General features: G+C 49.8%; 1 protein-coding gene across 4 annotated transcripts in view; it reads right to left on the reverse strand.

The window, feature by feature from the left end:
- Positions 1-24,067, reverse strand: part of NTM (neurotrimin) — an 858,077-nt gene that overhangs the window by 160,056 nt on the left and 673,954 nt on the right. For all 4 annotated transcript variants that reach the window (XM_036354306.1, XM_036354308.1, XM_036354307.1 and 1 more), the window contains one exon: positions 13,666-13,898. In XM_036354306.1, the coding sequence (XP_036210199.1) occupies positions 13,666-13,898 (233 nt within the window). The remainder of the gene's footprint in view (positions 1-13,665; positions 13,899-24,067) is intronic.

Raw genomic sequence — 24,067 nt, forward strand, 5'->3', positions numbered from 1 at the left:
TCCTGCTGCAGGTTGATCGTTATGTCTGAAGCACTATCCCCTTTCTTTACCTTGCAAGGAAGACCCACTGTGTGAAATCCAACTTAACGCCATCTGGTCAGAGAACAGGGTGACCCAATGATCTTGAAAGAAATAACGGAACATTCACACTCTCACATTCAAGCAAAGAAACAGAGTAGGTGTAAAAAATAAATAAATAAGTTTACTTAATGGCAGGCCCTCGTTTTGATTCATTTGTTCAATCGATATTTATTGAGTGCCTACTGCGCGCCACACCCTGTTCTAGGCACTTGGATTCAACAATGAACAAAGCCAAATCCTTAACCTCATGGGACATGTGTTCTATTGGAGTGAAACAGACTACAATTTTGAAGATAGAAACATATGTCCTGTCATAAGCGACCTATGTTAGGAAGAAAAACAAGTAAGAAAAATACTAGGGAGTGATGAGGTGGGGTGGGGAGATCTATTTCATATAGGTGCTCGGGGAGGCCTCTCCTTTACGGTGAACTCTGAGCAAAGACCTAAAGAAAAGAGGGGAGCCCAAGGGAGCCTGGAATGGGTACCAGGAGAGGAGGCTGCAAGGCCCTGAGGTAGGAGCTCCCTAGGCATATAGTGAGAACATCCAGGAGTAGCAAGGGTTTAGAAAGTGGTAGTATATTAGGAAGGGAGACCAGAGAGATGCTGGGGCCAGATGGTGTAAGGATTCAGGCATGGTAAATATTTTAGGTTCTCCCCTGAGTGAGACAGTGACTATGAGGATGGATCTGAGGAATGTCAGTCTGTAAAAAATTACTCCTGCTGAGTATGAAGAGCAGGCAATAAGGAACAAGGGTGAAAAATGGGGGCCACATAGGTAGGTAACTGTAAAATCGTTTAAACCTCATGTTGGCTTGGGCCAGGGCCATGGGGATGAATGTGGACAGAAGTGGTAGGATTCTGGATAAATTTCCAAAATTCAGTCAATCTAATAGGGCATACTCAAGTCTGAGGAAGAGTATGGGAGGAAGAAGGAAGTCAAGATCAATGCTGAGGTCTTTGACACAGGCTACGGGAAGACGAGTTGCCAGTGACTGATGGGAAGACCACAGGGGGAGTAAGTTTGGAGCCAGGTTGAGGGTACAGTGGGGAAGATGGCTAGAACTCAAGAGATCTATTTTGTACCATTTGCATTTGAGATGCCTATGAGACAAACAGTAGAGGTCAAGTCCAGGCAGTAGCCCCCACTCCCGGTTAACAAGAGAACACTTAGCAATTTTATCTTCAATTCTTTTCCGCGTTTCCCCAGCCACATCTCACAGCTCAGTATGAGGCAACATCAGCCTGCTTCCATTAAAATCATATGTGGCTTCTCCCCTCCCCTGGGGACCCAGGGACAGTTATTTCAACATCAGAAAAGTATAGTCTTAGTGTAGGATCTCCAAAGGGATTCCTTTCAAAAGAAATAATAAAAATAGTCTTCCACAAAGGTGAGTCTTACTTCATCTCACAATGATCAAACCTACATTTCTAGCCATTTTAGAATACCAGCTTTTTCTGATTTTCAGCGATCAGGGATTAGAAGTTTCCTGTGAATGCTGTATGTAACATTACCACAAACTCCGCGTCTTTAAATCAGTAGAGATATATTCCCTTGTGGTTCTAGGGACAGGAAAGTCCCAAATCAGTTCCACTAGGCTGGCGTCAAGGTGCTAGGAGGGTCAAACTCCGTCTGGATGCTTTAGGGGGAACCTGTTCCTGGGACCTCTGGCTCCCAGTGGCTGGTGACACTCCCTGTTTTATGGCCACAGCACTCCAGGGGCTTTGGATGTCTCTCTGTGCTCCACATTCGCACCCCCTCCTCTCTCTGTGTGCGCTACATCGGGTCTTGCTCTGCCTCCTCCTTATTAATTACCCATGATCCCATGGAGGACCCCCCTGGATAACCCCAGGTAATGTCCCATCTCAAATCCTGAACTTAATCTGCAGAGATGATACCATATGAGTAATGTTCACAATTCCAAGGATTAGAATCTGATAACTTTGAGTGACCCTTATTCTTATTCAACCTACCATAGCCAGTCCCAACACACACCGAATTACTTGGCTTAATGATTTTTAAAAAATGGAAAAAAAAAAGCTTACTCAACAAGTAGCTGTGAGCCCCAGGCACTCAAGTGAAAGCAGACAGGCTCTTGCCCTCAGGCTCACAGCCATCACCAGCTAATCACAGAAACAAATGCCAACTGTGGCAAGAAACAAGAAATGCAAGATCATGGCTCTAAATCGGAGGGGGCGGGGGGGGGGGGCGGACAGGGGAGGTTGGGAGGAGGGTAAAGCAAGTGTGAGGACGCATCCCTAAGGAAGCATATTTCAATGAATATTTGAAGGATACATAGGATTAACTGAGTGAAAAGAGGAGGGGATGCAAGGAAGGGGGGGGGGGAATGCACACTGAGCTCAGGACCAGAAAGAACAATGGAGGTAAAATAAAATAAAAGGAGATTGGCCAGGCAGGAGCTGGTGTGAACCAGGAGTGAAGATGAAGCTCCCCCCAGGCCTTCACAAGGGATTGGCTCTCTTAGGTTAAGCAGAAGTCCTAGAAGTACCATCAGATTCGGGTTTGAAAAGGTCATTCAGGTGGGAGTGGAGAAAGGGTGGGTTATGGAGAGCAGAGTGGGCGAGGGCAGACTACCTATTTTATTTTCATTTTAACGCATTAGAACTAAAGTGTCCCACCATCCATCTCAAAAGACCTTCCCAGACCCCAAGCCCACCCTCAGGCTGGGGGCTCCGGTGTCTGAGTCCCCCCTCTCTCCCATGGCTCTATGACAGCAGCTTCCCTTTCACAGTTAACTGCTGCCCCACCCACATTATGTGTCCTGATCAGAGGGCCCAGTCTCATCCATCTTCTATCATCAGTAATTGACACATGGGAGTCTATGCAGGAGCTAAAGGGGGAAAAAAATCAAAATTTCTCATCTCCCTTTCTGGGGGTAGGAAGAAAGGGCGTGGCAGTTTGGGTATTGAGAGTGAGGGCAGCATTAGCACAAATGCTTCTCTGAGGTCCAGGTTCCAGGCGCTGAGACCACCATAACACCTGTACAAATGGAATGCTGAGATCAAAGGGGGCGACAGCAGGGGAGTCGAAGAACAACAACCGGTCCACAGGACAAAAGAAACCAGGAACCCTGGAGCTTAAGGAGGGAATCGAGCTGGGAAAAAGGGGACACGATCCAGGGAAATTCTTGGGAGTGAGGACCCATGTCAGCCGCAGACTCTGCAGGAATTCTTGGTGCAGAGGATGAAGCCTGTGTAAAGGAGTCACAATAAGATAAACAGCAGAGCCTGACAGCCTTTATTGCTAATAAGCGGTTGCAAAGATGAAGGATGTTAATATGCAGCAGTGCCCGGCTTCCCGGCGTCTATCTGATACTTTCCTTCAAATTAGATTATGTGATAGATCAAAACCTTTCTATAAAGAGCACCTAATCCAACATAGATTAAAGAAGTCGGTCATTTCCCAGGTACTTATTGTCAAGATCAGCTTGGAATCCAGGTCTCCTAAATCCTGAAATGTCCTGCTCTGTACTCGGCCCTTCAGTCCCCGAGGGAGCCCACGCCGGGTTCACGGTGCAGATTCCCAATTAATCACAGCAGAAAGCACCATTTTCCACGCAGGATCCTCTGTTTTGAATTCTTAATCTCCCTACCAGCTGAGTTTACCACAAAGACATGAATATATAATTGAGACATAAAGCAAACATGCCACCAAATTAAACTGTCCTAATTTTAAATCAATAAATCCTTTCTCAAAGAACATGAAATGAAGATCTTTCCAAAGAAGAATACTGTGCTCCACCAACTCCAGCGGTAGCCAATTAGATGGTGTACCGACGCTAGACACTAATTTACCACGGGTGATGCTCAACAGGAATATAAATCTGAAGATATACTCCAAGCGGTGACACCTGAGAGCCTACATAAATCAGCCTGAAGACATCTGAACACTGTGTCTCGGCATCTGCAGGTGGGCGCGCAGGTACAGTGAGAGGTGGCTGCTGTGAACAGTGAGCCCCTCCTGCAGCCCTGTTATCCTCTGTCTTATCCTCACCTTCTCTGGTACAATCATCACGATGAAAACAGAGCCAAAAGCCCAGGTAATGGCCCTAGCCAGTTTGGCTCAGTGGATAGAGCAATGGCCTGTGGACCGAAGGGTCCTGAGTTCGATTCAGGTCAAGGGCATGTTCCTTGGTTGCAGGCCCTAATCAGGGCATGTGTAGGAGGCAACCAATCCATGTGTCAATGGAAAAATATCCTTAGGTGAGGATTAAAAACAAACAAAACAAAATCCCTGGTAACGTATACTATATTTGCTAGTGTACAAAGAAATGCACCTTACCTGGGCTGTGGGGAAAAATGTAATTGCAATTATTAAATATATAATTTAGCTCATTCGACACAAGGAATCTTTGGTAGTCCCTCCACCTTGTGTCTTTACTGTGCACGGGACCTAGCCACAGCTGGGTTTAGATATACAGTGGGGCCTTGACTTCCGAGTGTCCCGGCTAACGAGTTTTTTGAGATACCAGCTGTCTCTCAGCCGATTTTTTGCATTGAGTTGATAGAGTAATTTGAGTTAACGAGCTCCTTAACGAGCTCGGTCTCGGAACAAATTAAACTCGTAAGTTAAGGCCCCACTGTACTCTTCCAATACTTCTCCCTCCCTCATTCGGAACCTGTCCTTTTCTACTAAACAAATAGCCTTCTGGATACTGGTCCTTTGCCAAGACAATCTAATGCAGCTTCCCTTGAGGAGGAGAAGTGGAAAACCAAGCCTGTGTTGAAGATGTACCTTACCCATGGCCTCCTGCTTCCCATTGTGCTCCTAACAGTGCCCCAAAGGCCACCCACAACTTAGACACAGCCTGTCTTTCTGATTGTATGTCCAGTGATTTCACCCCAGGAACACTTCGGGTCCTCATTCTTCCTCCAACGTGTCATGCATGTTCAGACTTTCAAGCTCTGAACATCCTCTCACTCCAGTCCAAGATGCCTTCTCTTCTCCGCATCCCCTGAAAAGTCCTACTCACCACTGAGACCCCGGTGAAATGCAAGCCTCTAGTTTTGCCTAATCTTGCAGATACATTCAACCAGTCCCGTTGGGTGAGTTCCTAACCTTTGCATGTATAAGCACCTGACCCAGCTACGGTGCGGGAGTCTGATCTGGGAATATAGTTGTTTCTTCGGCTGGACAGGGCAGGGACTAGCTGAATCTTTGTGTTCCCAGGACCTGGCTTCAAAACACGATTACCTACAACTGACACGTGCCAGTGACGGTTCTCATCGTGACCCCCCAGATGGAGAGACTTGGTCACCAACTTCTCCCCCTGCCCTGAGAAGCTAGGTATTTCCATTTCAGCAAGAAGAGGATTGCCCCGGGCTTTCGCTGGCCTTTGAGGACCTAACAGTCTGCAACAGCCATGCCACTCAGATCAATCATGCTGCCTTTGATAACACTTTATACACACGTTATAGGGGCGGCCAATGAAAGCTTTAGGAATGTAGTGATGAGGGTTGTTTTGGACATATTCTAGGGTTAGTCAGATCTGCACGAGTGGATTATGAGATCATAAAGAGACCTCATGCGATCTTTAAAGTTCAGCTTAAACAAACCGCAGGGGGCTTCTGATATGGGGAGGGCAGTCTAGGCCCGGCCCACATGGCTCAGTGGTTGAGCATCAACTTATAAACCAGGAGGTCACGGTTCCATTCACTGTGAGGGCATAGGCCTGGGTTGTGGGCTCGATCCCCAGTGTAGGGCATGCAGGAGGCAGCCAATCAGTGATTCTCTCTCATCATTGATGTTTCTATCTCTCTCTTCTTCTCTGAAATAAAAAAAATATAAATAAAATAATAAAATGAAATAAATGCATTTAGGTAAAGTTTGCCTTTCCTCCCAAACAAAATGGCATCGTGCCTCACCGGGAGGCTGTGAAATATATGCTCCAGGAGGAATCAGAATCACTTTTCTCAATCTTATGACATTAAAATCTGAGGCAGCACAGCCTCCCTGGGGAAACCACCTACCGGATAAGAACTGGGTGGTTGCTTACAGACGGTCCCTTGGGACCTCTAACTGCTTACCTGGAGCGAGGCTGCCTGACGCCTATAAGTGTTCATTGTGAAGCAATAGAGTCAGCTGAGCTGGCTGCCTCCCTAAAGCCATAAGGAGTGTGCATGGCTTGGACACAGGGACCCCATGCCAGGCAGCACCAGGAGGCAAGTGCCAAGCTTTCGAAACCGCTGAGAAAATCTAAGGACCTTCCCCAGCCTTAGCAGAAAACACAGAAAATGTCATTATTAAACCCAATAGGACTTGGACTGCAGCAATTTGCTCAGATTACTTTAGTCTAGGACTGCTTTACTTGGCTTTGTAGACAGATGTTGTTTCTGTGGATTTACTGAAATGTTACTGAACCTACCAACACATTTGGCCCCTCCACTGTCAGTTAACTGCATGGCAAAATTTTAAAATTCACCAGGTAAAACTGAGTTGCCTCATTTGCAGGCTGCCTAAATTCTGTAAATCCATTTCAGATAAAATGCCCTACCTACTTCTTTGTCATTCTCCAGAGTGCGCTGGGGAACACACTAATTTTTTGTGGAATTTAATTTCCTGACTTTTAGAAAGTTCTGTCGAATTCTGATGCACGGTCTTATGGCCAGGTCAAATGTGCATTTTCATCTATTTCCTGAACCGGGCGGGGAGAGGAGAGAGAATGGAGAAAGCAGTTTGAGATGGCAAAAGGGACCTGCTGTCACCGTGGCTACTGACACCGGAAGAACACAGATGTACTCAGGAGGTGACTTCTTTTGGTTCAGAGCTGGATGGCAATGTTTTCCTCCATGGACCCAGCAGAGATGTAGCCAGAATGGAAATGAGTTGGTGAAGGTCTCCCTGGCTCTTGGGGAGCCTGCAGGCCAGGGGACACCTTGTGCTCTGGGTGACCTGGCTGAGACGGAAATCCTTGCGTTCAATGTAAAGGTTAGAGCCCATTATTCTCTCTGATAAGTTGTTTCCAATTCCCTTTCTTTCAGGTTCAGGGTTGAGGGGAGGCTATGGCGTGTAGGTGTCTAGGAATTTAAACTTTTTGTTCCCGTTCTTTCATCATAATAATGAGTTTGGCTTGACAAGGTCAATTAATTATTCATGATTGGAAAGCAACAGGATTGCACATAGCAGGTGGGTAAGAGGAGAGGGTTCAGAACAGGAAGACAGCCAAAGGTCAGGGAAAGGTGGCACCCGCCTGCCTGGTATCTCCCAGGCCTGGCCCTCCCTCCCTGGAATTCACTACCAGAGGGAATGCAGGGCAGTCCGGCTTCTTTCTCTCATCCCTGTCTCATCCTGTAGACACCAGCCGGCCTCCCCCTTTTGCAGGAGACTCAGAGCTGCTGGATCCAAAAGGCAGGTGATTAACTATCAAACAATAGCAGGGATTTTCGGATTAATTCTGCCCAGGGAGAAATAGGAAAACTCATTTATGCCAAACAAAAGGGAAGGGGTGGTTAGATGCTCAGTAACAAAGCGGGGACCTAGCTGGGGCCTGGAAAACTAATAAAGAGAACAAAAGCTTTTACTGCTACTACTGTCACCCAACATCCCCATGTGTTAAAGAACCGCATAACCGCATTCTGCCTTGTCTGTCCTGCAAACATGTCTGTGAGTGAGGTGAAGGCCAAGGGTGTCCCAGCAGGCCTCTGCTTGGACAAGGCGTACCTTCCCCATCCCTGCAGATCTCAGGGCACTTCTGCAGCTCCAGCACCTCCACACTCAGGGCTCTTAGAAATACAGTCAGGGCCCTAACCGGTTTGGCTCAGTGGATAGAGCATTGGCCTGTGGACTCAAAGGCCCCAGGTTTAATTCTGGTCAAGGGCATGTACCTTGGTTGCGGGCACATACCCAGTAGGGAGTGTGCAGGAGGCAGCTGATCGATGTTTCTCTCTCATCGATGTTTCTAACTCTCTATCCCTCTTCCTTCCTCTCTGTAAAAAATCAATAAAATATATTTAGAAAAAAAATAAAATAAAATAAAATAAAATAAATAAATAAACAAATAAAAAGAAATACAGTCAGGGTTCTGAGATGCCTTCCGCACTGTCCTTAATTTGTCAGAGGATTCAAGCCCGTGGAGCTTTCCATTCACTCTGAAAGTTATGTTCTCTTTCAAGGGAAAATGGAGACAGGAGTGAGGCCATTGTAGATAGTCCCAGAAGCCCGGCTCAGCAGCAGGACGGGGAGGGGTGAAGGGTTGAAACCCGCAGCTGGACTCCGAAGCAGCTCCTTATTAATTACGCTCATAAAGCAGAACACCCCGAGGTCAGAGCCAGGGAAATCACTCAGCCCAAGTTTTAATGAACCTTAGAGAGAGCTCCCTCGCCATGGCCTGAAAGATTATATTCAGCTGCCTAAGTGGGCATGGACATCCATGGGTGGTATTTCTTACTCTCACAAACTCATTCTGAATGAAGTTTTCAAGGTAAAATCAACAGTCTACATGCCTGACCCCTGCACCTCTGCCACAGGATGTATTCCCAGATGACACTCCGGACGCCTTAGTGCCCACCTCTCCCAGCGCTCCGACTGGAAATCTTAATGTCCCAATGGGCTCCCACCTTTCCCCACCCCTCCCCTGACATTCAACCAGTCCCCTAATTCTGTCTCTTCTTCCCTAGTTACATCATCAGACTCTGGCCCTTCTTCTCTGTCCTTGCTAACAAAGGAACCCAGCCCTCCATCCTTTTAAACAATTCCCTCCTGTCTTTAAAAGATCTCCATCTTCTCCACAAAACTCCACTCCTTTCTACACCACACCTGGCCCTTCGGGTCAGTGAATCCCCCTCTTGCTTTAACTCCTGTTGGACTATAATGGCAATCACTTATTATTATGATTAATTCTCACCTGAGGATATGTTTAGAGGAGAGAGAGAGAGAGAGAGAGAGAGAGAGAGAGAGAGAGAGAGAGAGAGAGAGAGAGAGAAAGAGAGAACCATGGATGTGAGAGAGAAACATCGATTGGTTGCCTCCTGTATGCGCCCCAATCAGGATTGAACCTGGATGTGCCCAGACTGGGAATTGAACCCAGAACTTTGGGTGTAAGGAACGATGCTTCAACTGAGCCACTGGGCCAGGATACAGTCACTTACAGCACTGCCCAGTTGAGCTCTCTACTGTGATGGGAATATTATATGTCTGTACTGTCTAACGCTGTACCACTGGTCACATGCAGCTACTGAAGCATTTGAAATGAGGCAAGTATGGTTTTAGCTCATTTACATTTAATTTCAAATGGACACTATGATGAGTAGCTACTCAGTTCAGTCTTCAAGTCACCTCCCCCTTCCTGCCACCAGCCCCTTCTGCCTTCCCCTCCATCTCCCTCCACACAGGCCCAGGGCCACTCTCCTCCCCAAGGCTGTCCCCGTCCCTGTCCTGCCCAGGAGACTTGTCCCACATGCACCTCTGGGCTCTGTCTCCAGCCCTGAGCCTGCTCCTGTCATGCCGACCCGTGCAAGTCGCAAGCACATCACCTTTTTCCTGCAGGCTCGTCCCACACCCCTAGCCAGGCACGCTGAGTCCTCTGTGCTGTGAGACGCACCCATACTCTACCTGCTCTACTTAATCACTGTCCCGCCATCCTCCTATGCTGCCTTCTGCAGGGGCAATCCTCTGTAGCCCAGGCCGGATGGACCCCAGTCCATTCTCCAGCCCTGCTGGGACCTTGGGAAACCATGTGGCCCACTAGGCGGCCTTTGAGCTATTTTCCTAAAAATCAAAGGGAGGATACAGTCCGACAGCCACAGGCAGTGAGAAAAAAAGAGCTGACCCACTGAAAAAAAAAGCAATAAGCATGTCCCCTTTCCCTTACTACAAGGGTATGAAGTATTATCAGCAGATCTTAAAATATTCTAAGTACAAACCCAGATCTCACCACCAGTGAAAGGCTGTCCTGAGGCTGGGACTGCAGGTGCCACTCACAGCTGAAGATCTGAAGCAAGGAGCCCAGGAAAGGCCGCTGGCCCATCGCTGCTGCACTTGCACGGGCCAACAGCCCGGGGCTCAGCTGCACTGGGGAAGCCAGCCACCGGGTAAGCGGACCACCTGACTCCTGTGCAGGTCCTTTCTGAATCCTATCTAAATGTTAAATCAGGCCCAGCCAGTGTGGCTCAGTGGTTGAGCGTCAACCTGTGCAAACCAGGAAATCACAGTTCAATTCCTGGTCAGGGCATATGCCCGGTTTGCAGACTCAATCCCCAGTTAGGGGGCAGGCAGGATGCAGCCGATCAATGATCCTCTCTCATCACTGATGTTTCTATCTCTTTCTCCCTCTCTGAAATCAATAAAAACATATTTTTAAAATATATCTAATCAGCCAACACAGGGATGGAGGACCCACTGTGCAGGTGTGTCCAGACCCACAGCAACAGTGCCCGTCAGGATGCAGCCAGCAGCAGCCGTACTCTGGGCGGCTGAATTCTGGGGACGATTGGGGCAAACACTGTCCACGAATGGGAACCAGCTCGTCTGGGGCAGTTTGTTATTCATCCTCACAGGCTGTGCGTGGCCAGCCTAGCATTACCAGGGTTGTTTCCCAATGGTCACAGCTGCATGGATGCGTGAGGCATGATGGGAGCATGCACTGGGCAAAGGGTCTGCTTCTTAGGCAGATGCAAGGATGGATCCTGGCTCTCGGCAAGAACCACACATGTCGGATCACAGCCACAGAGAAGATGGAGCACGAAGAACAAGTGGGATGGAGGCGTGCTTGAGAGGAAAGGGAAAGACACAATCCCAGCCCTCAGCAGCTCTTGGGATACGACAGAAATGCATTACCTTCCTTCTGTGTGGGTTTATTTACATACAAAGCTAGCTGCGTATACATAAATGCACAGACTCATGGGCAGAGTTTCAGCTTACTCCTTTTTCCTGCTGTGTGTGTGTGTGTGTGTGTGTGTGTGTGTGTGTGTGTGTGTGTGTGTTTAATGATAATAATACCGTTTTGAAGACGGTAACATGCCTAACTTCCACGCCAGCTGCCTCCCACTCTGGCTTGAGGAGCAATTTCGACAGAATCCAGACAGTCAGCTTCAGCAGGGGAACCAGGCTCCCTGCTCGGTACAATAAAAGCTCCCAAGATAAATATATATTATATTTAATCCCGGATGGCAATGCATCCTCTTTCCAATACAGAAACAGGGGAGTCGGCCTCTATTTAGTTTGTCTGATTGCTTTAAAGAGGGGAGGCAGGTTGGCCCTGGAAAACGATGGTCCTCTATTCATTAGAGTGTCAATAATGCCCAGGCCAGGCATATCGACAGCGGATTAGCTTGGGCTGAGTCTGTGTACAAGACCAGTGCCTTTTTTATCCCAGCTTGTCTCCAGATCAATACACCCATCAGCATTCGAAAATTAGCCCGAGATGAGATTCCGATACTTTAGGTGGTGTGTCAGGCTAAGAGGGCACCTCGCCAACTCACGGATGGGAACACCTCGCTGGGGATTAGACGTTTTCCATTAGCTTGGACATGAGCGAAAATTGATGTAGGGCCCCTCCCCTCCCCTCCTCCCATCTCCCTATCCTCCACATATCCAACCTTCTCTCTGTGAGTCTATGTAAGACCTCGGAGCTATATTTCCTGCCATTTGATTCGATAAGCATTTACTAAATGTTCCCTTTGGATAAGGCACTTACTTTAGGGCAGGAACATATAAGCGTAAGGAAAAAAAATTACAAAAAAGGGGTGCCCATTTTCAAGGAGGCTTCTAAATTCATCACTATCCCTTCCATTCTCCAGTTCATAACAGCCCTGCTTCCTACAGCAAATGTCTGTGACAGTCCTGCCCTGGTGTCATGGTCATTGCTAGATAGTCCGCTCTCAACAGTACATGCATGGGGGGCAGGCTGGGGCTTGGGGAATGGTTTCAAATGCACCACCTGGTATAGATGTAAATGATGCCACTGGGGCATTCTGGGAAACTCCTCAGACAATAGGGATTCTCAAGCTTTCTGGCCAAATATCCACAATAAACATGCATTTTTACATTAAAAACTTTCAATGACACAGAATTTTATCTAATAATACCTATTTGGTTGTTTGTAATACACTCTGATAGCTTCTATGCAATTCTATTTCCTTTAAAAACTGCTGTTGGCACCCAGCAGTTGGAAAAAATATTCATTTATACAACTGATAAAAGAAAAATTTCCTTTTGGAAATAAAGAGTAAGAAAAAAAACAAATAAAAACAACCTGGTTTGACCCAGCTTGGCCACACCTAGAGGGCTCCGATGTCCCAGTGGTGTGATTCCCTGTCCCATCCAGGGCCCACGCTGTTCTCACTCCCATTGTGTGTTCTCCGCATCCCTGGTCACACTGTCCCGCTCTTCACAGTTCCTGCCCACAATCCACGTGCACCCTGCCTTCCCACAGCCAGCTCTCCCTTCATTCTTCCAGCTCCTTTGCTTTGTTCCTTCCTGAGCCACCGTTCTCTACCCAAGGTCTCCTTACATTCCCTGGGCACAGACCAGGAGGGGCAGGGGAAGGAGCCTCTGAAAGGGAAGTTTACTGCCCGAGCCTGTCATTTGGGCAGGTGAAGGGAACTGGGAAAGAAGCAGCCACAGAGAAGCCAGGCTCTGTGCTCAAGGGCTGAAGCATAAAGCAAGGAATCGGTCCACTGTAAAAGTTGTCTTAATTTTTTTTTTTAAAAAAAACAGTAGGTTAATGAATAGCTATCACTTAAGCAGCGTCTTATGTTCCAGCCCCTCTTCTGAGCATTCTGCACATTAACACACGTAAAAGGTGGGCCTCCCCACAGTTTCTCACGACACGGACCCATTGCACAGAGGGAAGTCCTGAGGCTCGGTTAGAAACCGGGTCCAAGTCTCACAGCCAGAAAGTGGCCGAGTCTGATTCCGAGGTCCTCCACGCTAGTTAGGGATGCGTCCACCGTGATTAAGTATTGTCTGAATGCCCCGGGACCGGTTCTGCTTCGTGGGGAAGAGGCGAACACCATTCCCAGGGCCTGAGCATCAAGGAGAGAGCACAACCAAGAGAGACCCAAGGAGGAAACGAATGTACAGCTTCCCGAAGCTGGGGCTCAGGGGCACAACCCAAACTAAGTGAACCGGAGCCGGGGAGAACCCTGGGGCTGGGAGGTGAGGGAAGTTGAAGTGAGTGGAAAACAATGGAGGTGGGGTACAGGATGCTTCCGGTAGCTGCCAGCGCCCCTATATTGGGCTCTGCTTTCTCTGAAGGCCGCATGAGGGTGTGGCAGGGAGACAGGGAAGAACTGAAATGCTGCTCTTCCAATCAAGTGGGCTTAGAATTGAAAGGAACTGAAAAATCTTAAGAGGAGGAAAAAAGGCCAAGGAAAGCAATAATTAGAGGAGAATTTTCTGAGAAAATATATTATTGGAACAAATGCCAAAAAAAAAAAAAAATCCTAGTCCTATTCAATGGGAAAATGATTTGAAAACTTCCCATTGGATGGCAAGATGACAATTAAGAAGGTGTCCTGGCTGGATGGGACAGACAGACAGAACCCGTTTCTGTTGAGTATCACAGACAAAGTGTTTGACAGGCTCTCCAGCTGCCCGTTCAGACCGCCCAGCCAGACCCCGCCTACCTTGCACGATGAGGTGGACCCGGGAGGTCTTGGGGTGGTTGTCCGTCTGCACAGAGCAGGTGTACGGGCCCTCGTCATACACGTCCACGTTCTGGATCTCAATGCTGTACTGGGTTTGGGTGTTGCTCAGGAGAACCACGCGGGGGTCCAGGCACCACTTGTCGTTCCCGGCGTAGAGGATGGTGCTGCGGTTCAGCCAGGCCACACGGGTGACCCGGTTGTCAATGGTGCACCTGGAGGGAAGACCAGATGGACACGTCAGAAAAAATGGGAGCCATCAGGGTGGGGTCCCTGGCAAGGGTGGGGTGAGTTTTTGTGCCTGTCCCCGCTCCCTGCCCCAGTCTACACGCATGCATGGCCTGGGTGTGACGGGTTACGGATGGCAATTTCTGGGATTGGCAGCAGAAGTCTCATGGGATTGCAGTGGTTCTCAACCTTCTGGCCCTTTAAATACAGTTCCTCATGTTGTGACCCAACCATAAAATTATTTTCGTTGCTACTTCATAACTGTAATGTTGCTACTGTGATGGATCGTAATGTAAATATCTGATATGCAGGATGGTCTTAGGCGACCCCTGTGAAAGGGTCGTTTGACCGCCAAAGGGGTCGCGACCCACAGGTTGAGAACCGCTGGTTAGAGCCTTAGAATATTAGATATGTCAGACTTCTGGGTCCTGAGCAGGTCAGTGCTTCTGTGACCACTGAGCACAGGGCCAGTGCAATGGTCCACACTATTCACAGTTAGAGCCCGAGGCATCTTCCCCAGCAGATGGCTGGGCCCTTCCAGCACGGCCAGCCCTCCTCCTGCTCCAGGATTTCCATGATGCATTATCCCTCACATTCCTTCCCAGGTGATCCAAGCGCACGAAGTCATTCAATACTTAGGACAACCCTATGAGGGAGGTTCTACAGGCAAAGACATTGAAGAACAAAGAAGCTAAACGCTGCCCCAAATCACACAGATAATATGCAACAGATCAGAGACCCAGATGGTAACTCCTAAACATTCTTCTCATCTGAGATGAGTGAGTTCTGACAGGAGGCTTCTGAAGTCAAAGCTAACTAGGGACCACCCCCACTGCAACTGGTCTTCATTCTATTCGGGGGCAGAAATGTTCAATTATTGCTACATGAAAGGCTTTTTCCGAGATCTCAACACTGGCTGCACATGTAAAAACAGATGTTCTTTCTTTTTTATTTTTGCATCTGGAGTCCCCAAAATGTGGCAGCTCCCTTCCCTTTCCCTACACTTTCAAATTTCCCAGTTGCTCTCGCCAACTCCTCATCAATCTCTCTGTCTCTCTCTGTCTGCATTCGTTTCCTTCTCTTGCTATACCCACTGTGTCCTATGGTGTTAGGCTAAATTCACAACCGTTTCCTCATCCTGACTATAATGCTGGAAATAGCAACGTAGCCCAGTGGCTATAATGGTGCCTGGATTTTATATATGTTTTGTGGTGTCAAAGTACTCTTACATCCACACTGACTCATCTGATTCCTGCAATAAATCTGTGACATAGGTGACCTTACCCACTCTCTCCTTTAACGATCAGACTCCGGGGTTTGGAATGGCCTGGTGACTTGCCCCAGGTTAAAGAGCCAGGAGGTGACGTCAGCCCTGGCACTCAGGTGGTCTAGTTCCTGGTCCTGTGTGCTCTTCGGGATGCAAAGGTGAGTGCCAGCGGGGGGCACGATCACTTCCACTGAATCCTCAAAATGGTCTGTGACCATAAACAGCCTGAGAACCGCTGTGGAGTGCACCAGCCTCCTAGGCGGTCCCTCTCGAGAGGCGATACCTGCGCTGTGCATCCTTTCCGCTTGTACTTGTGCAAATGTCACCCGATCCTGCAGGGCCACTCAGGCGCAGGTTGGAAGCCTTGCTGAGAGCTCCCGCAGACAAAACCACTCAACTAGAGCGCCTTGCTTGCTGTCCAGTGGGATCTGGGCTGCCGACTGTTTCCCGGGCAGCACAGGGTAGGAATGATAGAGACCTAACTAGGAAACGACCCGGGGGTCTTTCTGACAATGGGCACAGAGCACCTGCATCAGAATCCTAGGAGGAGTTTGTTACAGATTCTCTTTCCTACTGACTGAGAGTCTTTGGGAACTCCCAAAATGTGAATTTCTAACAATATCCCAGTTTGGTCATGTCCACACCAACGCTTGAAAAACACTGAGCGAGAGCGGTGCATCGCCACGACCTGCTACATGATTTGTGGGGTTTGGTGCAAAAGGAAAACGCAGAGCCCTTTGGTCGAGGATTATGAACGACTTCAAGGAGGTGACATCAGAGCACTGAACTGAGGGCAGGGCCTTGCTTCCAACAGGAAGCTGTAGAACCAACATTCAGAACCAGGGTTATTGTTGTGGCTGTTCTTTGTCGGGTTTCTTTTTCTTCTTTTTTCTCCCTAAATTCAGTGTTCTTGAATGTACTTATCAGACTCCATCACATTTAAATTCAATGCTCATCTGACTCACCAGGAAGCCCTGATGCATACAGACTGCTGGCTCCAACCTGGTCTGGCGACTGCACTTGAACACCCATTCATTTAGACACCTGGTCCCCGGTGAGCTGAGAGCAGCCGAGCTCGTGGGCCCCAGGAAATGAGTCTTGTTGGAAGCCGCCTTCCATTACTTCACGGGGGGAACTTTCTAATGACCAATATGCTCCGGCAGGCATAGCGCTAGTTCTTTGCCCTCCAGCAGCCGAGGATCTGACCAGACACAGGTGAACGGCCCTGATGCAGGAAACGCTGACCACCAGCCTCGAAACCGCCTGAATCCCTGTTTTGATGCCCACAGTGGGCATCGCTGCCTCTTGCTGATGCGGGAGGGCTGTCCTGGCTTCCCTGGGAGCGTCTAATCCCTGGGATTAACTGGCACCGAGCAGTCTCACCACACGGCCCCGTGCTCACAGGGCCAAAGATGCTCATCTGCAGGTGCACTCACACTCCAAACGCAGCCCATTCCCGGCGCGGCGGTGCGGCCCCTGTGATATACTGTGCTGAGGCGTTGGCGTAGCTCCAGCTGCGGTTTGGGCACATCCAAGGTCATGTTTAGATGTCCAAACCATCACAGCAGGAGATCGGTCTTGTTGAGGCTCCTGGCATTAACGCCGGCTTCTGCAGAGATGGATCGCAGAGGGAACCTGGCCGCCAGCTCCTGTCACCTCCTCATCCTGCCCCCATCTTCCTGTCTCATTTATCGAGTCTCCACAACAATGCGGAGGAGACAGTTCTTTCAAGTGTTTTAAAGAAGCAAACTGAGCAAAATGCTCTCGCAACCAGAGCCAGTGCTGTGGTTGGTGGGACTCAGGAGAAGATGGGGAGCAGGAAGGGGGAGGCTCAGTCAACAGGTTCCCTTTCATGCAGACACCTGCCCTCAACACAGACTCCCAAAACACACCGTGGTGTGTCACTTCCCCCATGAAGGTGATTGGCTAGGAGTAGGAAGGTGTCAGACTCAACTCTCCCCGGCTAACCCAGGGAGGCAGCCTTGTCCTCAGGGAACTAACTAGTCACAGGCTGGTGGGAGGCAGCTGGGAGGAGAACTGGAGATATAGGAAGGTTTGAAATGACCTCCCCAAGCCTGGGAAGTCTCTCACTCTCCCCCCACAATCTGGATATAAGCTGGGCTCCCACAGGCTCATGCTCTCCACCCACCCTGCCACATGCAGAAAACAGAAGGACAGCCATTGCACACGTAGGGCGTTTGGATTCAGACCTGGAACTCCCAACTCCCCAAAGGCCAACCATCTCTCAACCCTAAAAGCCTCCATCCTCCAGCCTTAGTGCTGCCCTCAGTGACTCAGTGACTCATACCCCGGCCTTCCAGGCACTGGCCGCTGGCCTCAGGGGTTGGTGGGAGTGGCCTTCTCCTCTCACCAAGCCTGATGCTCTCCCCTCCTGAGTGTGCCCCACCGACAGCCCATGGCCTGCCCAAGGCCACATCCTGGCAGAGTTCAGACAGACAAATAGAGCCTGGGAGGGACTCTTGCTACCATTTCACTGCTAAGCCTCAGTGCCCTGCTCTGTCTGTGTGTCTGTCTGCACTCTGTTCCTTTTCTTGGAGAAGTTTCTTCTTAGAGAGAACAGGCCTGCTAGATTTGAACAGATTCTCAAGGATGTCCAGCCTGCATGGACCATCAATGCATTTTCTTCGATGGTGAAAGCCTCATGTGTAGTTAACCAGAAGACCAGCCACAGGGGCCCGTGTTGGACCTTGCACTTGAGTCCAGCCCCTGGTGGAGAAAGCTGCACACCTCCAATTGTCTGCGGCTGCGCTGACGGTGCCAACACACTATGATGCAGCCGTCTGTGGCCTTACTCTCTTGCAGATAAATGTGGCTTCATTACACTTGCTGCGTTTCTACACAGAGGGATAGCAAAAGATGTTTCAGCAAGCCCAGGATGAGTGCTACAGAGATGAAGCCATACAAGCGTGGACTCAGGGCCTCCAGCTACTTTGGGGTTTGGGAGACGATGAGAGTGAGAAGGAGAGAGAGAGAGAGAGAGAGAGAGAGAGAGAGAGAGAGAGACAGAGAGAGAGAGACAGAGAGCGAGCTTGAAATTGCTAGAAAAACAGACCCAACGTATATGAATGTTTGGACTCTTCTAAAGACTAAGAGTGTGCTGAAATAAAGAGAAGGATTATTAAAGAAAGAGGAAAAAATCCAGGCTTGGTCTTTCTTAATCCCACCTGCCTGGGGATCTGAGGACTATAATGGATTCAGGCAGTGGGTAATCCAGCCAGTCCTTCCATCAAATGGCCCTTTAACTGCTTTTGAAAAGCAACACATCTCCAGCCAGGCGGGGCGGGGGGGGCTACGGTGAAATAAGCGTGTCCACCCTTTGCAGCACCTGGTCACAATCTCCTCTTATCGCACAGAAACGCTCCAGCGGCCCCTAAGTTCACTTTCTCTGAGCATTTGGCTTGTGCCCAGCCCGCCCCTCGAGCTTCACAGAGAAACATTACAGACCGGATGGCTCAGAAGTACCAACACCCAGCTGCTTGGGGTTGGCAGGTGCATCTTCCAGATGTGCTTCTGGGGGAAACCAACCAATGGGAAGCCAGGTGGCTTCACCACCGACCTGCAGACCATTCAGATGTCACTGCACCTTAGCTCTTTATTGCAGAAGAACCTCCCCTACTGGGGATGCTAATTTTGACCCTACTGGAATCCGCCCTCATCTCAGTATTTACAACATTGCTTTGGGTCATGTAGAGAGAAAAACAATAAACTTGCACACAGCTCACACAGGCCTTGCAGATTTCAACCACTACTATTTCACTGTAAGTAAAAAAAAAAACACAACAAAAAAAAAACAATACGGCTGTGCAGTACAAAATCTTTCTTAGTTAAGAAAACAGTGACAGGCTGATCATGCCTGGGTAGAAGCAGAAGGGACTCATAATAGAGGTGAAAGGACTCGGCAAATTTGCAGCTGTGCGCATGCTCCCTGGGATCCAGAGCTGGCAGAGGGCAGCGTGGAGGAGGCCAGGGGAGAGGAGAGAGAAGGCTCTGACGTCCGACTGCTGGAATCCATGTCCCAGCTCTCTCCTTGTGCCTCGACAAGTCCTCTCGCCTCACTGAGTTTCATTTAACTCACCTGTGATGGAAATAATGCTTCCCCCTGCAGGGCGTTCATGAGAAGATTAAATGGAACCATGCATGTAAATGCATTGCTTTGTATGTAATAGAAACCCAGCAAATACTATGATCATGCAATCTATCATACATGCCGCTTTCTTATCTTGGTGTTCAGACACATTACATCACTGAGTAAATGCTAAGTCCTGAATAAGGCCCTGCCTTATTGTCCTTATGTGCCCCTATGCAACATTGGATTGAACATGAAGTAAGCACTCAATAAATATCTGAGAACTGATTAATGCTTGATTAAAACCTCCCACCTTCCACAAATTGCTGATAAGTAAAAGACCATGGGCCTGTGTCTGAGGAAGGCCCGGGCTGTGAGAATACCTACCTACTCTGTGTGTCCCACCAACCTGAAATCACAAACACGTGCACACACCTCCCTCTGCCTGCTGTGGGGGTCAGAGCAGTGGAGGCCTCACCTACACGTCTCCCATGTGTCCGGTAACGAGAAGGTGTGGCTGAGCACCTCTGAGAAGGGCCCTCGCTAAGCCCACCTATCCATCCGCCTTCCTGTCTGAGCCACAGCGGCACAATGGGAGACAAACTCTGCTGAGTCAGGTGGCCTGTGACGTTGCTGAAATGAATGGCACAGTATTCTGATTTGTCCCGGTGACAAAAACCCGATACTAATTCACAGGCTACGGGAGTCTTGGGACTGCTCCATAAGTCACATCACGCCCCTCAGTCACGGCTCCCACAAGCCACTTCTTTATTCTGGGACCACGTGCTTCGCCATGTGGAGGGAGGACTCGAAACAAGGGATGATCTGGGCAAAGGGACCCTTGACTGTGCCACAGGACCATGGACACAATCCTATGGTGACCAACACCAGGCTGCCTGGAGGCTCTTCTCTCCCTTTTTTCCCCAAACACAATGGGGAAATACCATGTGCGGGCGCGCACATACAGTGCAATTGAAACTTTGTGGTCCATGCGCAGAAGTCGGTATTTTGTGGAAGAGCCACACTCAAGGGGCCAAAGAGCTGCATGCGGCTCGTGAGCCGCAGTTTGCTGACCACTGTCCTAACATATTCAAAACCATCCAAATACAGAGGGTTTCTTAGGTCCTTTGTGGAGACCAACATTTCCAAGCGGGGAGAGCCCAGAGCACTGAGGGAGAGTTCAGTAGAGATCCATCTTGGACATCATCTGCCAATGACCTTGGGCTCCAGTGAATGACCTCCACAGAGCCCCATCTCACCTCCCACTGCACGGCTGCAGGCCTGTACCTGTTACACTGAACCGCTTCTCACCAGGACCTGTGCATGCTGCTCAGTGTTTGGATTCACTGGCTCGCTTTACTTGCAATGCCTTCCTTACTGCTTGTTACCCTAATGCCTATTTCCCTGCCAAGGCCAATGTTAAATATCATTTTCTATCTCAACTACCTTTGTTCCGCAAACATTTTTAATCCTCCACAAATGGTCCCCAGGCACACACCATCCTGGTGTGTACAGAGAGCAGCAGTCCATGCTATGTCTCCTGGGACAGGGGGAGCTCAGGCAGGACAGGGAGGAGATGATGTGATGTGCTTCTCTATTCCAGGGACTCCTGGTCACTTTGGGAGGAATCTGGATCTTGTGAGAGTTAAGGTGGCCGTTTAGGTTGGAAGGAGCTTGCTAAATAGAAGAGGGCAGGGCAGAGGGAAGGACAGGAGCAAGCACGACGCAGCTGTGAAAATCCTGGCGTGAATGTGGAAGGATGGAAATTCAATCTGTGAAGAGGATGAGGCTTTGGGAGAAGAGATGAAGCCAGTGAGTGAGCACACCGCTATCTCTGTGTCTCCTCGGCCCGCTGCAGAATGGCGGTTACCATAAGCAGGCTCCCCAATCCTCCAGCTTCTGGCTGGTGCAACAGACAGCCTGGGAAGCAGTGGTGGAGGCAGGGTGGAGGGAGAAGGGGATGGGCAGCCACAGGCTATCTATGTGGCCCCATCAAAGATCACCGCCCCTGGCCCGGGCCCTCTCCACACAGCCCTGTCCCTCTGGTGGGAGCTGTGGCCCCCTTCTTCTATCCATTCGGGCCTAGAGGTGAATAATGCCTCCATTCTAGCCCAGGTCCTGCCGTTTTCCTGCACTGTGGTGACACCTTTGTAAATATCCACTTAATTAAGCTCTCCTCAAATTTCCCAATGGAGCGTGCCATCTTTTTCCTATGGTAACCCTGACGATTTCAGTGGTGCGCCACATCTCGTAGATTTTTTTAACTTCATCCCGAAGACAAGAGAGACCAGAGAACCAAAATGAAGAGCTTTGCAATGGCGACATCAGAAAAGTACAGATGGTTATAAAAGGCACAAAAGCTTGTGTGTTTCTTCCTGGGGGACCGGGTCCTCCCGGCGGGATGGGGCTGGGAAGAAGAGATGGGACCCGGCAATGAATCTGTCTGAAATCCCCTTTCCTTCTTTGCTTCGTCTCCCATCCCACGCTCCCTGATGGACTGTGTGCAGCCTGCACCTGAGACAGGGCCAGTGTCTTGGAGAATTGGACCCAGCACAGGTGGGGCGAGCACTACTAACTGCTGTCTGATCCAGACACATTTTACAATTACACTCGGAAAACCAGGACCCTCTCAGGTAACCCGGGATGGAGGCCACTTTAAGCACGCTGTGACATCCATGCTGCAAGGGACCTCGAAGCTCCTCCCAAGCCAGGGCCTTGAATGGTGAGGAAAAAAAATGTGCCAGGCTGGCAGGCCTGTGACAGGAGTGAGCCTCCTGTGAAATCAGCATGCGTGTCACTCCTGGCCCATCTCTGGGGCTGGTCCCAACTGCAATTTCTTGTTGAAAAGCACCTCCCCCAGGCCTGGGCCCCTCCTGTCATCTCTAAAGGACCGCCTCTGTTTAGGACTTGCACACCACCCCTTGGAAAGAACCTCACCGTTTAGGAGACCAAAACTGCAACCAAGGTCAAGAGCAGCTGACGTGTTACTTCCAGGGAGTGTGAAGCCGGCACCCGGGTGGGTCTGATCACTCAGGAGGTGGGGCCTCACTCCCTGGCTCTCACCCAGAAAATTGTGAACCCTATTGGGAGAGGGAGGGTCACATGGATGTTCCAGGGTAAGACCACAGCGGCTCATTCGGTTTCCTGGGAAGAGACCATCCACTATATCAAGCCCTGCAGTGCCTGAAGGAGCCAGAACTCCATCCAAAGGGACAAGGAGGCTCCCGGGTCCCAGGGCCTCCCAGCTTCTCACTGAATGACCTTAGCCACGTAGTAACACCTCTTGGTGGTGGCCCTGTGTCTGAAATGATTGCCCAGGGCCCGCAAGGGAGTTAGGGGAAGTTAGGGACAGTGGCCAGCAGGGGCTGACCATGGGGGGCCTGGAAACCGCTCTCCCTACCGTACCTGCTGGGTCTCACCCTCACCCTCCTGGCTATTTACCTGGAATGAAGCCTCCACTTGGCTTCTGTCCCTCCCTGCCCTGCTTCCCTCACTCCTCCTGAGGTCTCTCTAGGGATCACTTCCTTAACAAGTCACTTTCTCACCAATTCCAATCCCAGGGCCTGCCTCTGGGCTCTGAACTAAGGCAGCCCATTGTAGTTCCCACACACGTTTTGTGATCAGAAGGGGAAACCTTTAAGGAGAGGAGCCTGAGAAGCTTGGGAGGCTGCAAAGAGCAGATGCCAGAAAGATGCCCAGGGCTCTGCCGCCAGGCTTTGGGCAGAGGGCAGAGTGGGTGGTCTGGGCTCAGAGAGAGGAGATGAGAGGGGGCTGAGGAGAGCCTGAAGCCGAGAAGAGCAGAGGGAGCTGGGGACATCCAGGGGGACAGACACCCAGGGGAATACAACCCAGCGAGGCGTGGGTCCTCCAGGAGACATCGGGGCACATTTCCACAGTGTGTGGTGAGGGGAGAGCATAGGGATTGGAAATCCCATTGCGGGAGTGAGCCCTGAACTCAGGATGAATGAAAAACACCTGCATAAACAGAGAACAGGTGAGAGGGTGTGCTCCACAGGAGGAAAATGCAGTCCAAACGTGTCTATGGACAAGGGAAGATGTTAAGTGTCTGTTGTGACAGATGTAGGGACTCTGTGGGGATGCAGAGGGGCCAGCATAATAAGGAAGACTAGGGTCAGCTTGTCATAAGGCCCCCAAAGCCATGCTGAGGGGTTTGCTCTCACCAGCACCAGTGGACGGCTGCTGAAGGGGGGTGGGTGGCTGAATGGCATGAGGACCTCCCCTTTGAGAGCCATGTAGGAGAGTGACAACAATGGGGTGGGAGCCAGACACTGCCAGGAACCATGTCAATGCTGACGGTCCCCTGCCCACATGGGTTTCCCTTCCAGATATGGTGGTTCTTATTCACACCATCAAATATCTAAAGAGATGTTGGAGACATGATCAGCCTAAACCATGCTGTGGCCGAGGGACTGCTGTGGCTCCCAGGCCTCTTACACATCCCCGAGGCCCATGTAATAACCTTTCCACTGACAAGGATGTTCCACCAGGCCTACCCTTCACCTTCTCCTTATCTGCACTTCATTTCTAGTTGTTATCTCAAAAGATATGAGTAGACCGAGGGGTGCAAGAACAGGTTGACTGAATTATTCATTTGAGCGCCTACTGTGTGCCATGTATGTATTAGCGCTTCAGCAATGCAATGCACTACAGAGATAGACAAGACAGACACGGACAGACATACGGCTCTTGCAGAGGAGAGGCGAGGAAAGGCAGATTGTAATGAAGTGTAGGGTCTCAGGAGGGGACACGGGGTGCTGGGGACCCTAGTCTCAGGGCGCGGG

Source organism: Myotis myotis, unplaced genomic scaffold, assembly GCF_014108235.1.
Source record: "Myotis myotis isolate mMyoMyo1 unplaced genomic scaffold, mMyoMyo1.p scaffold_m19_p_20, whole genome shotgun sequence".
In the NCBI taxonomy this organism is placed as follows: domain Eukaryota; kingdom Metazoa; phylum Chordata; class Mammalia; order Chiroptera; family Vespertilionidae; genus Myotis; species Myotis myotis.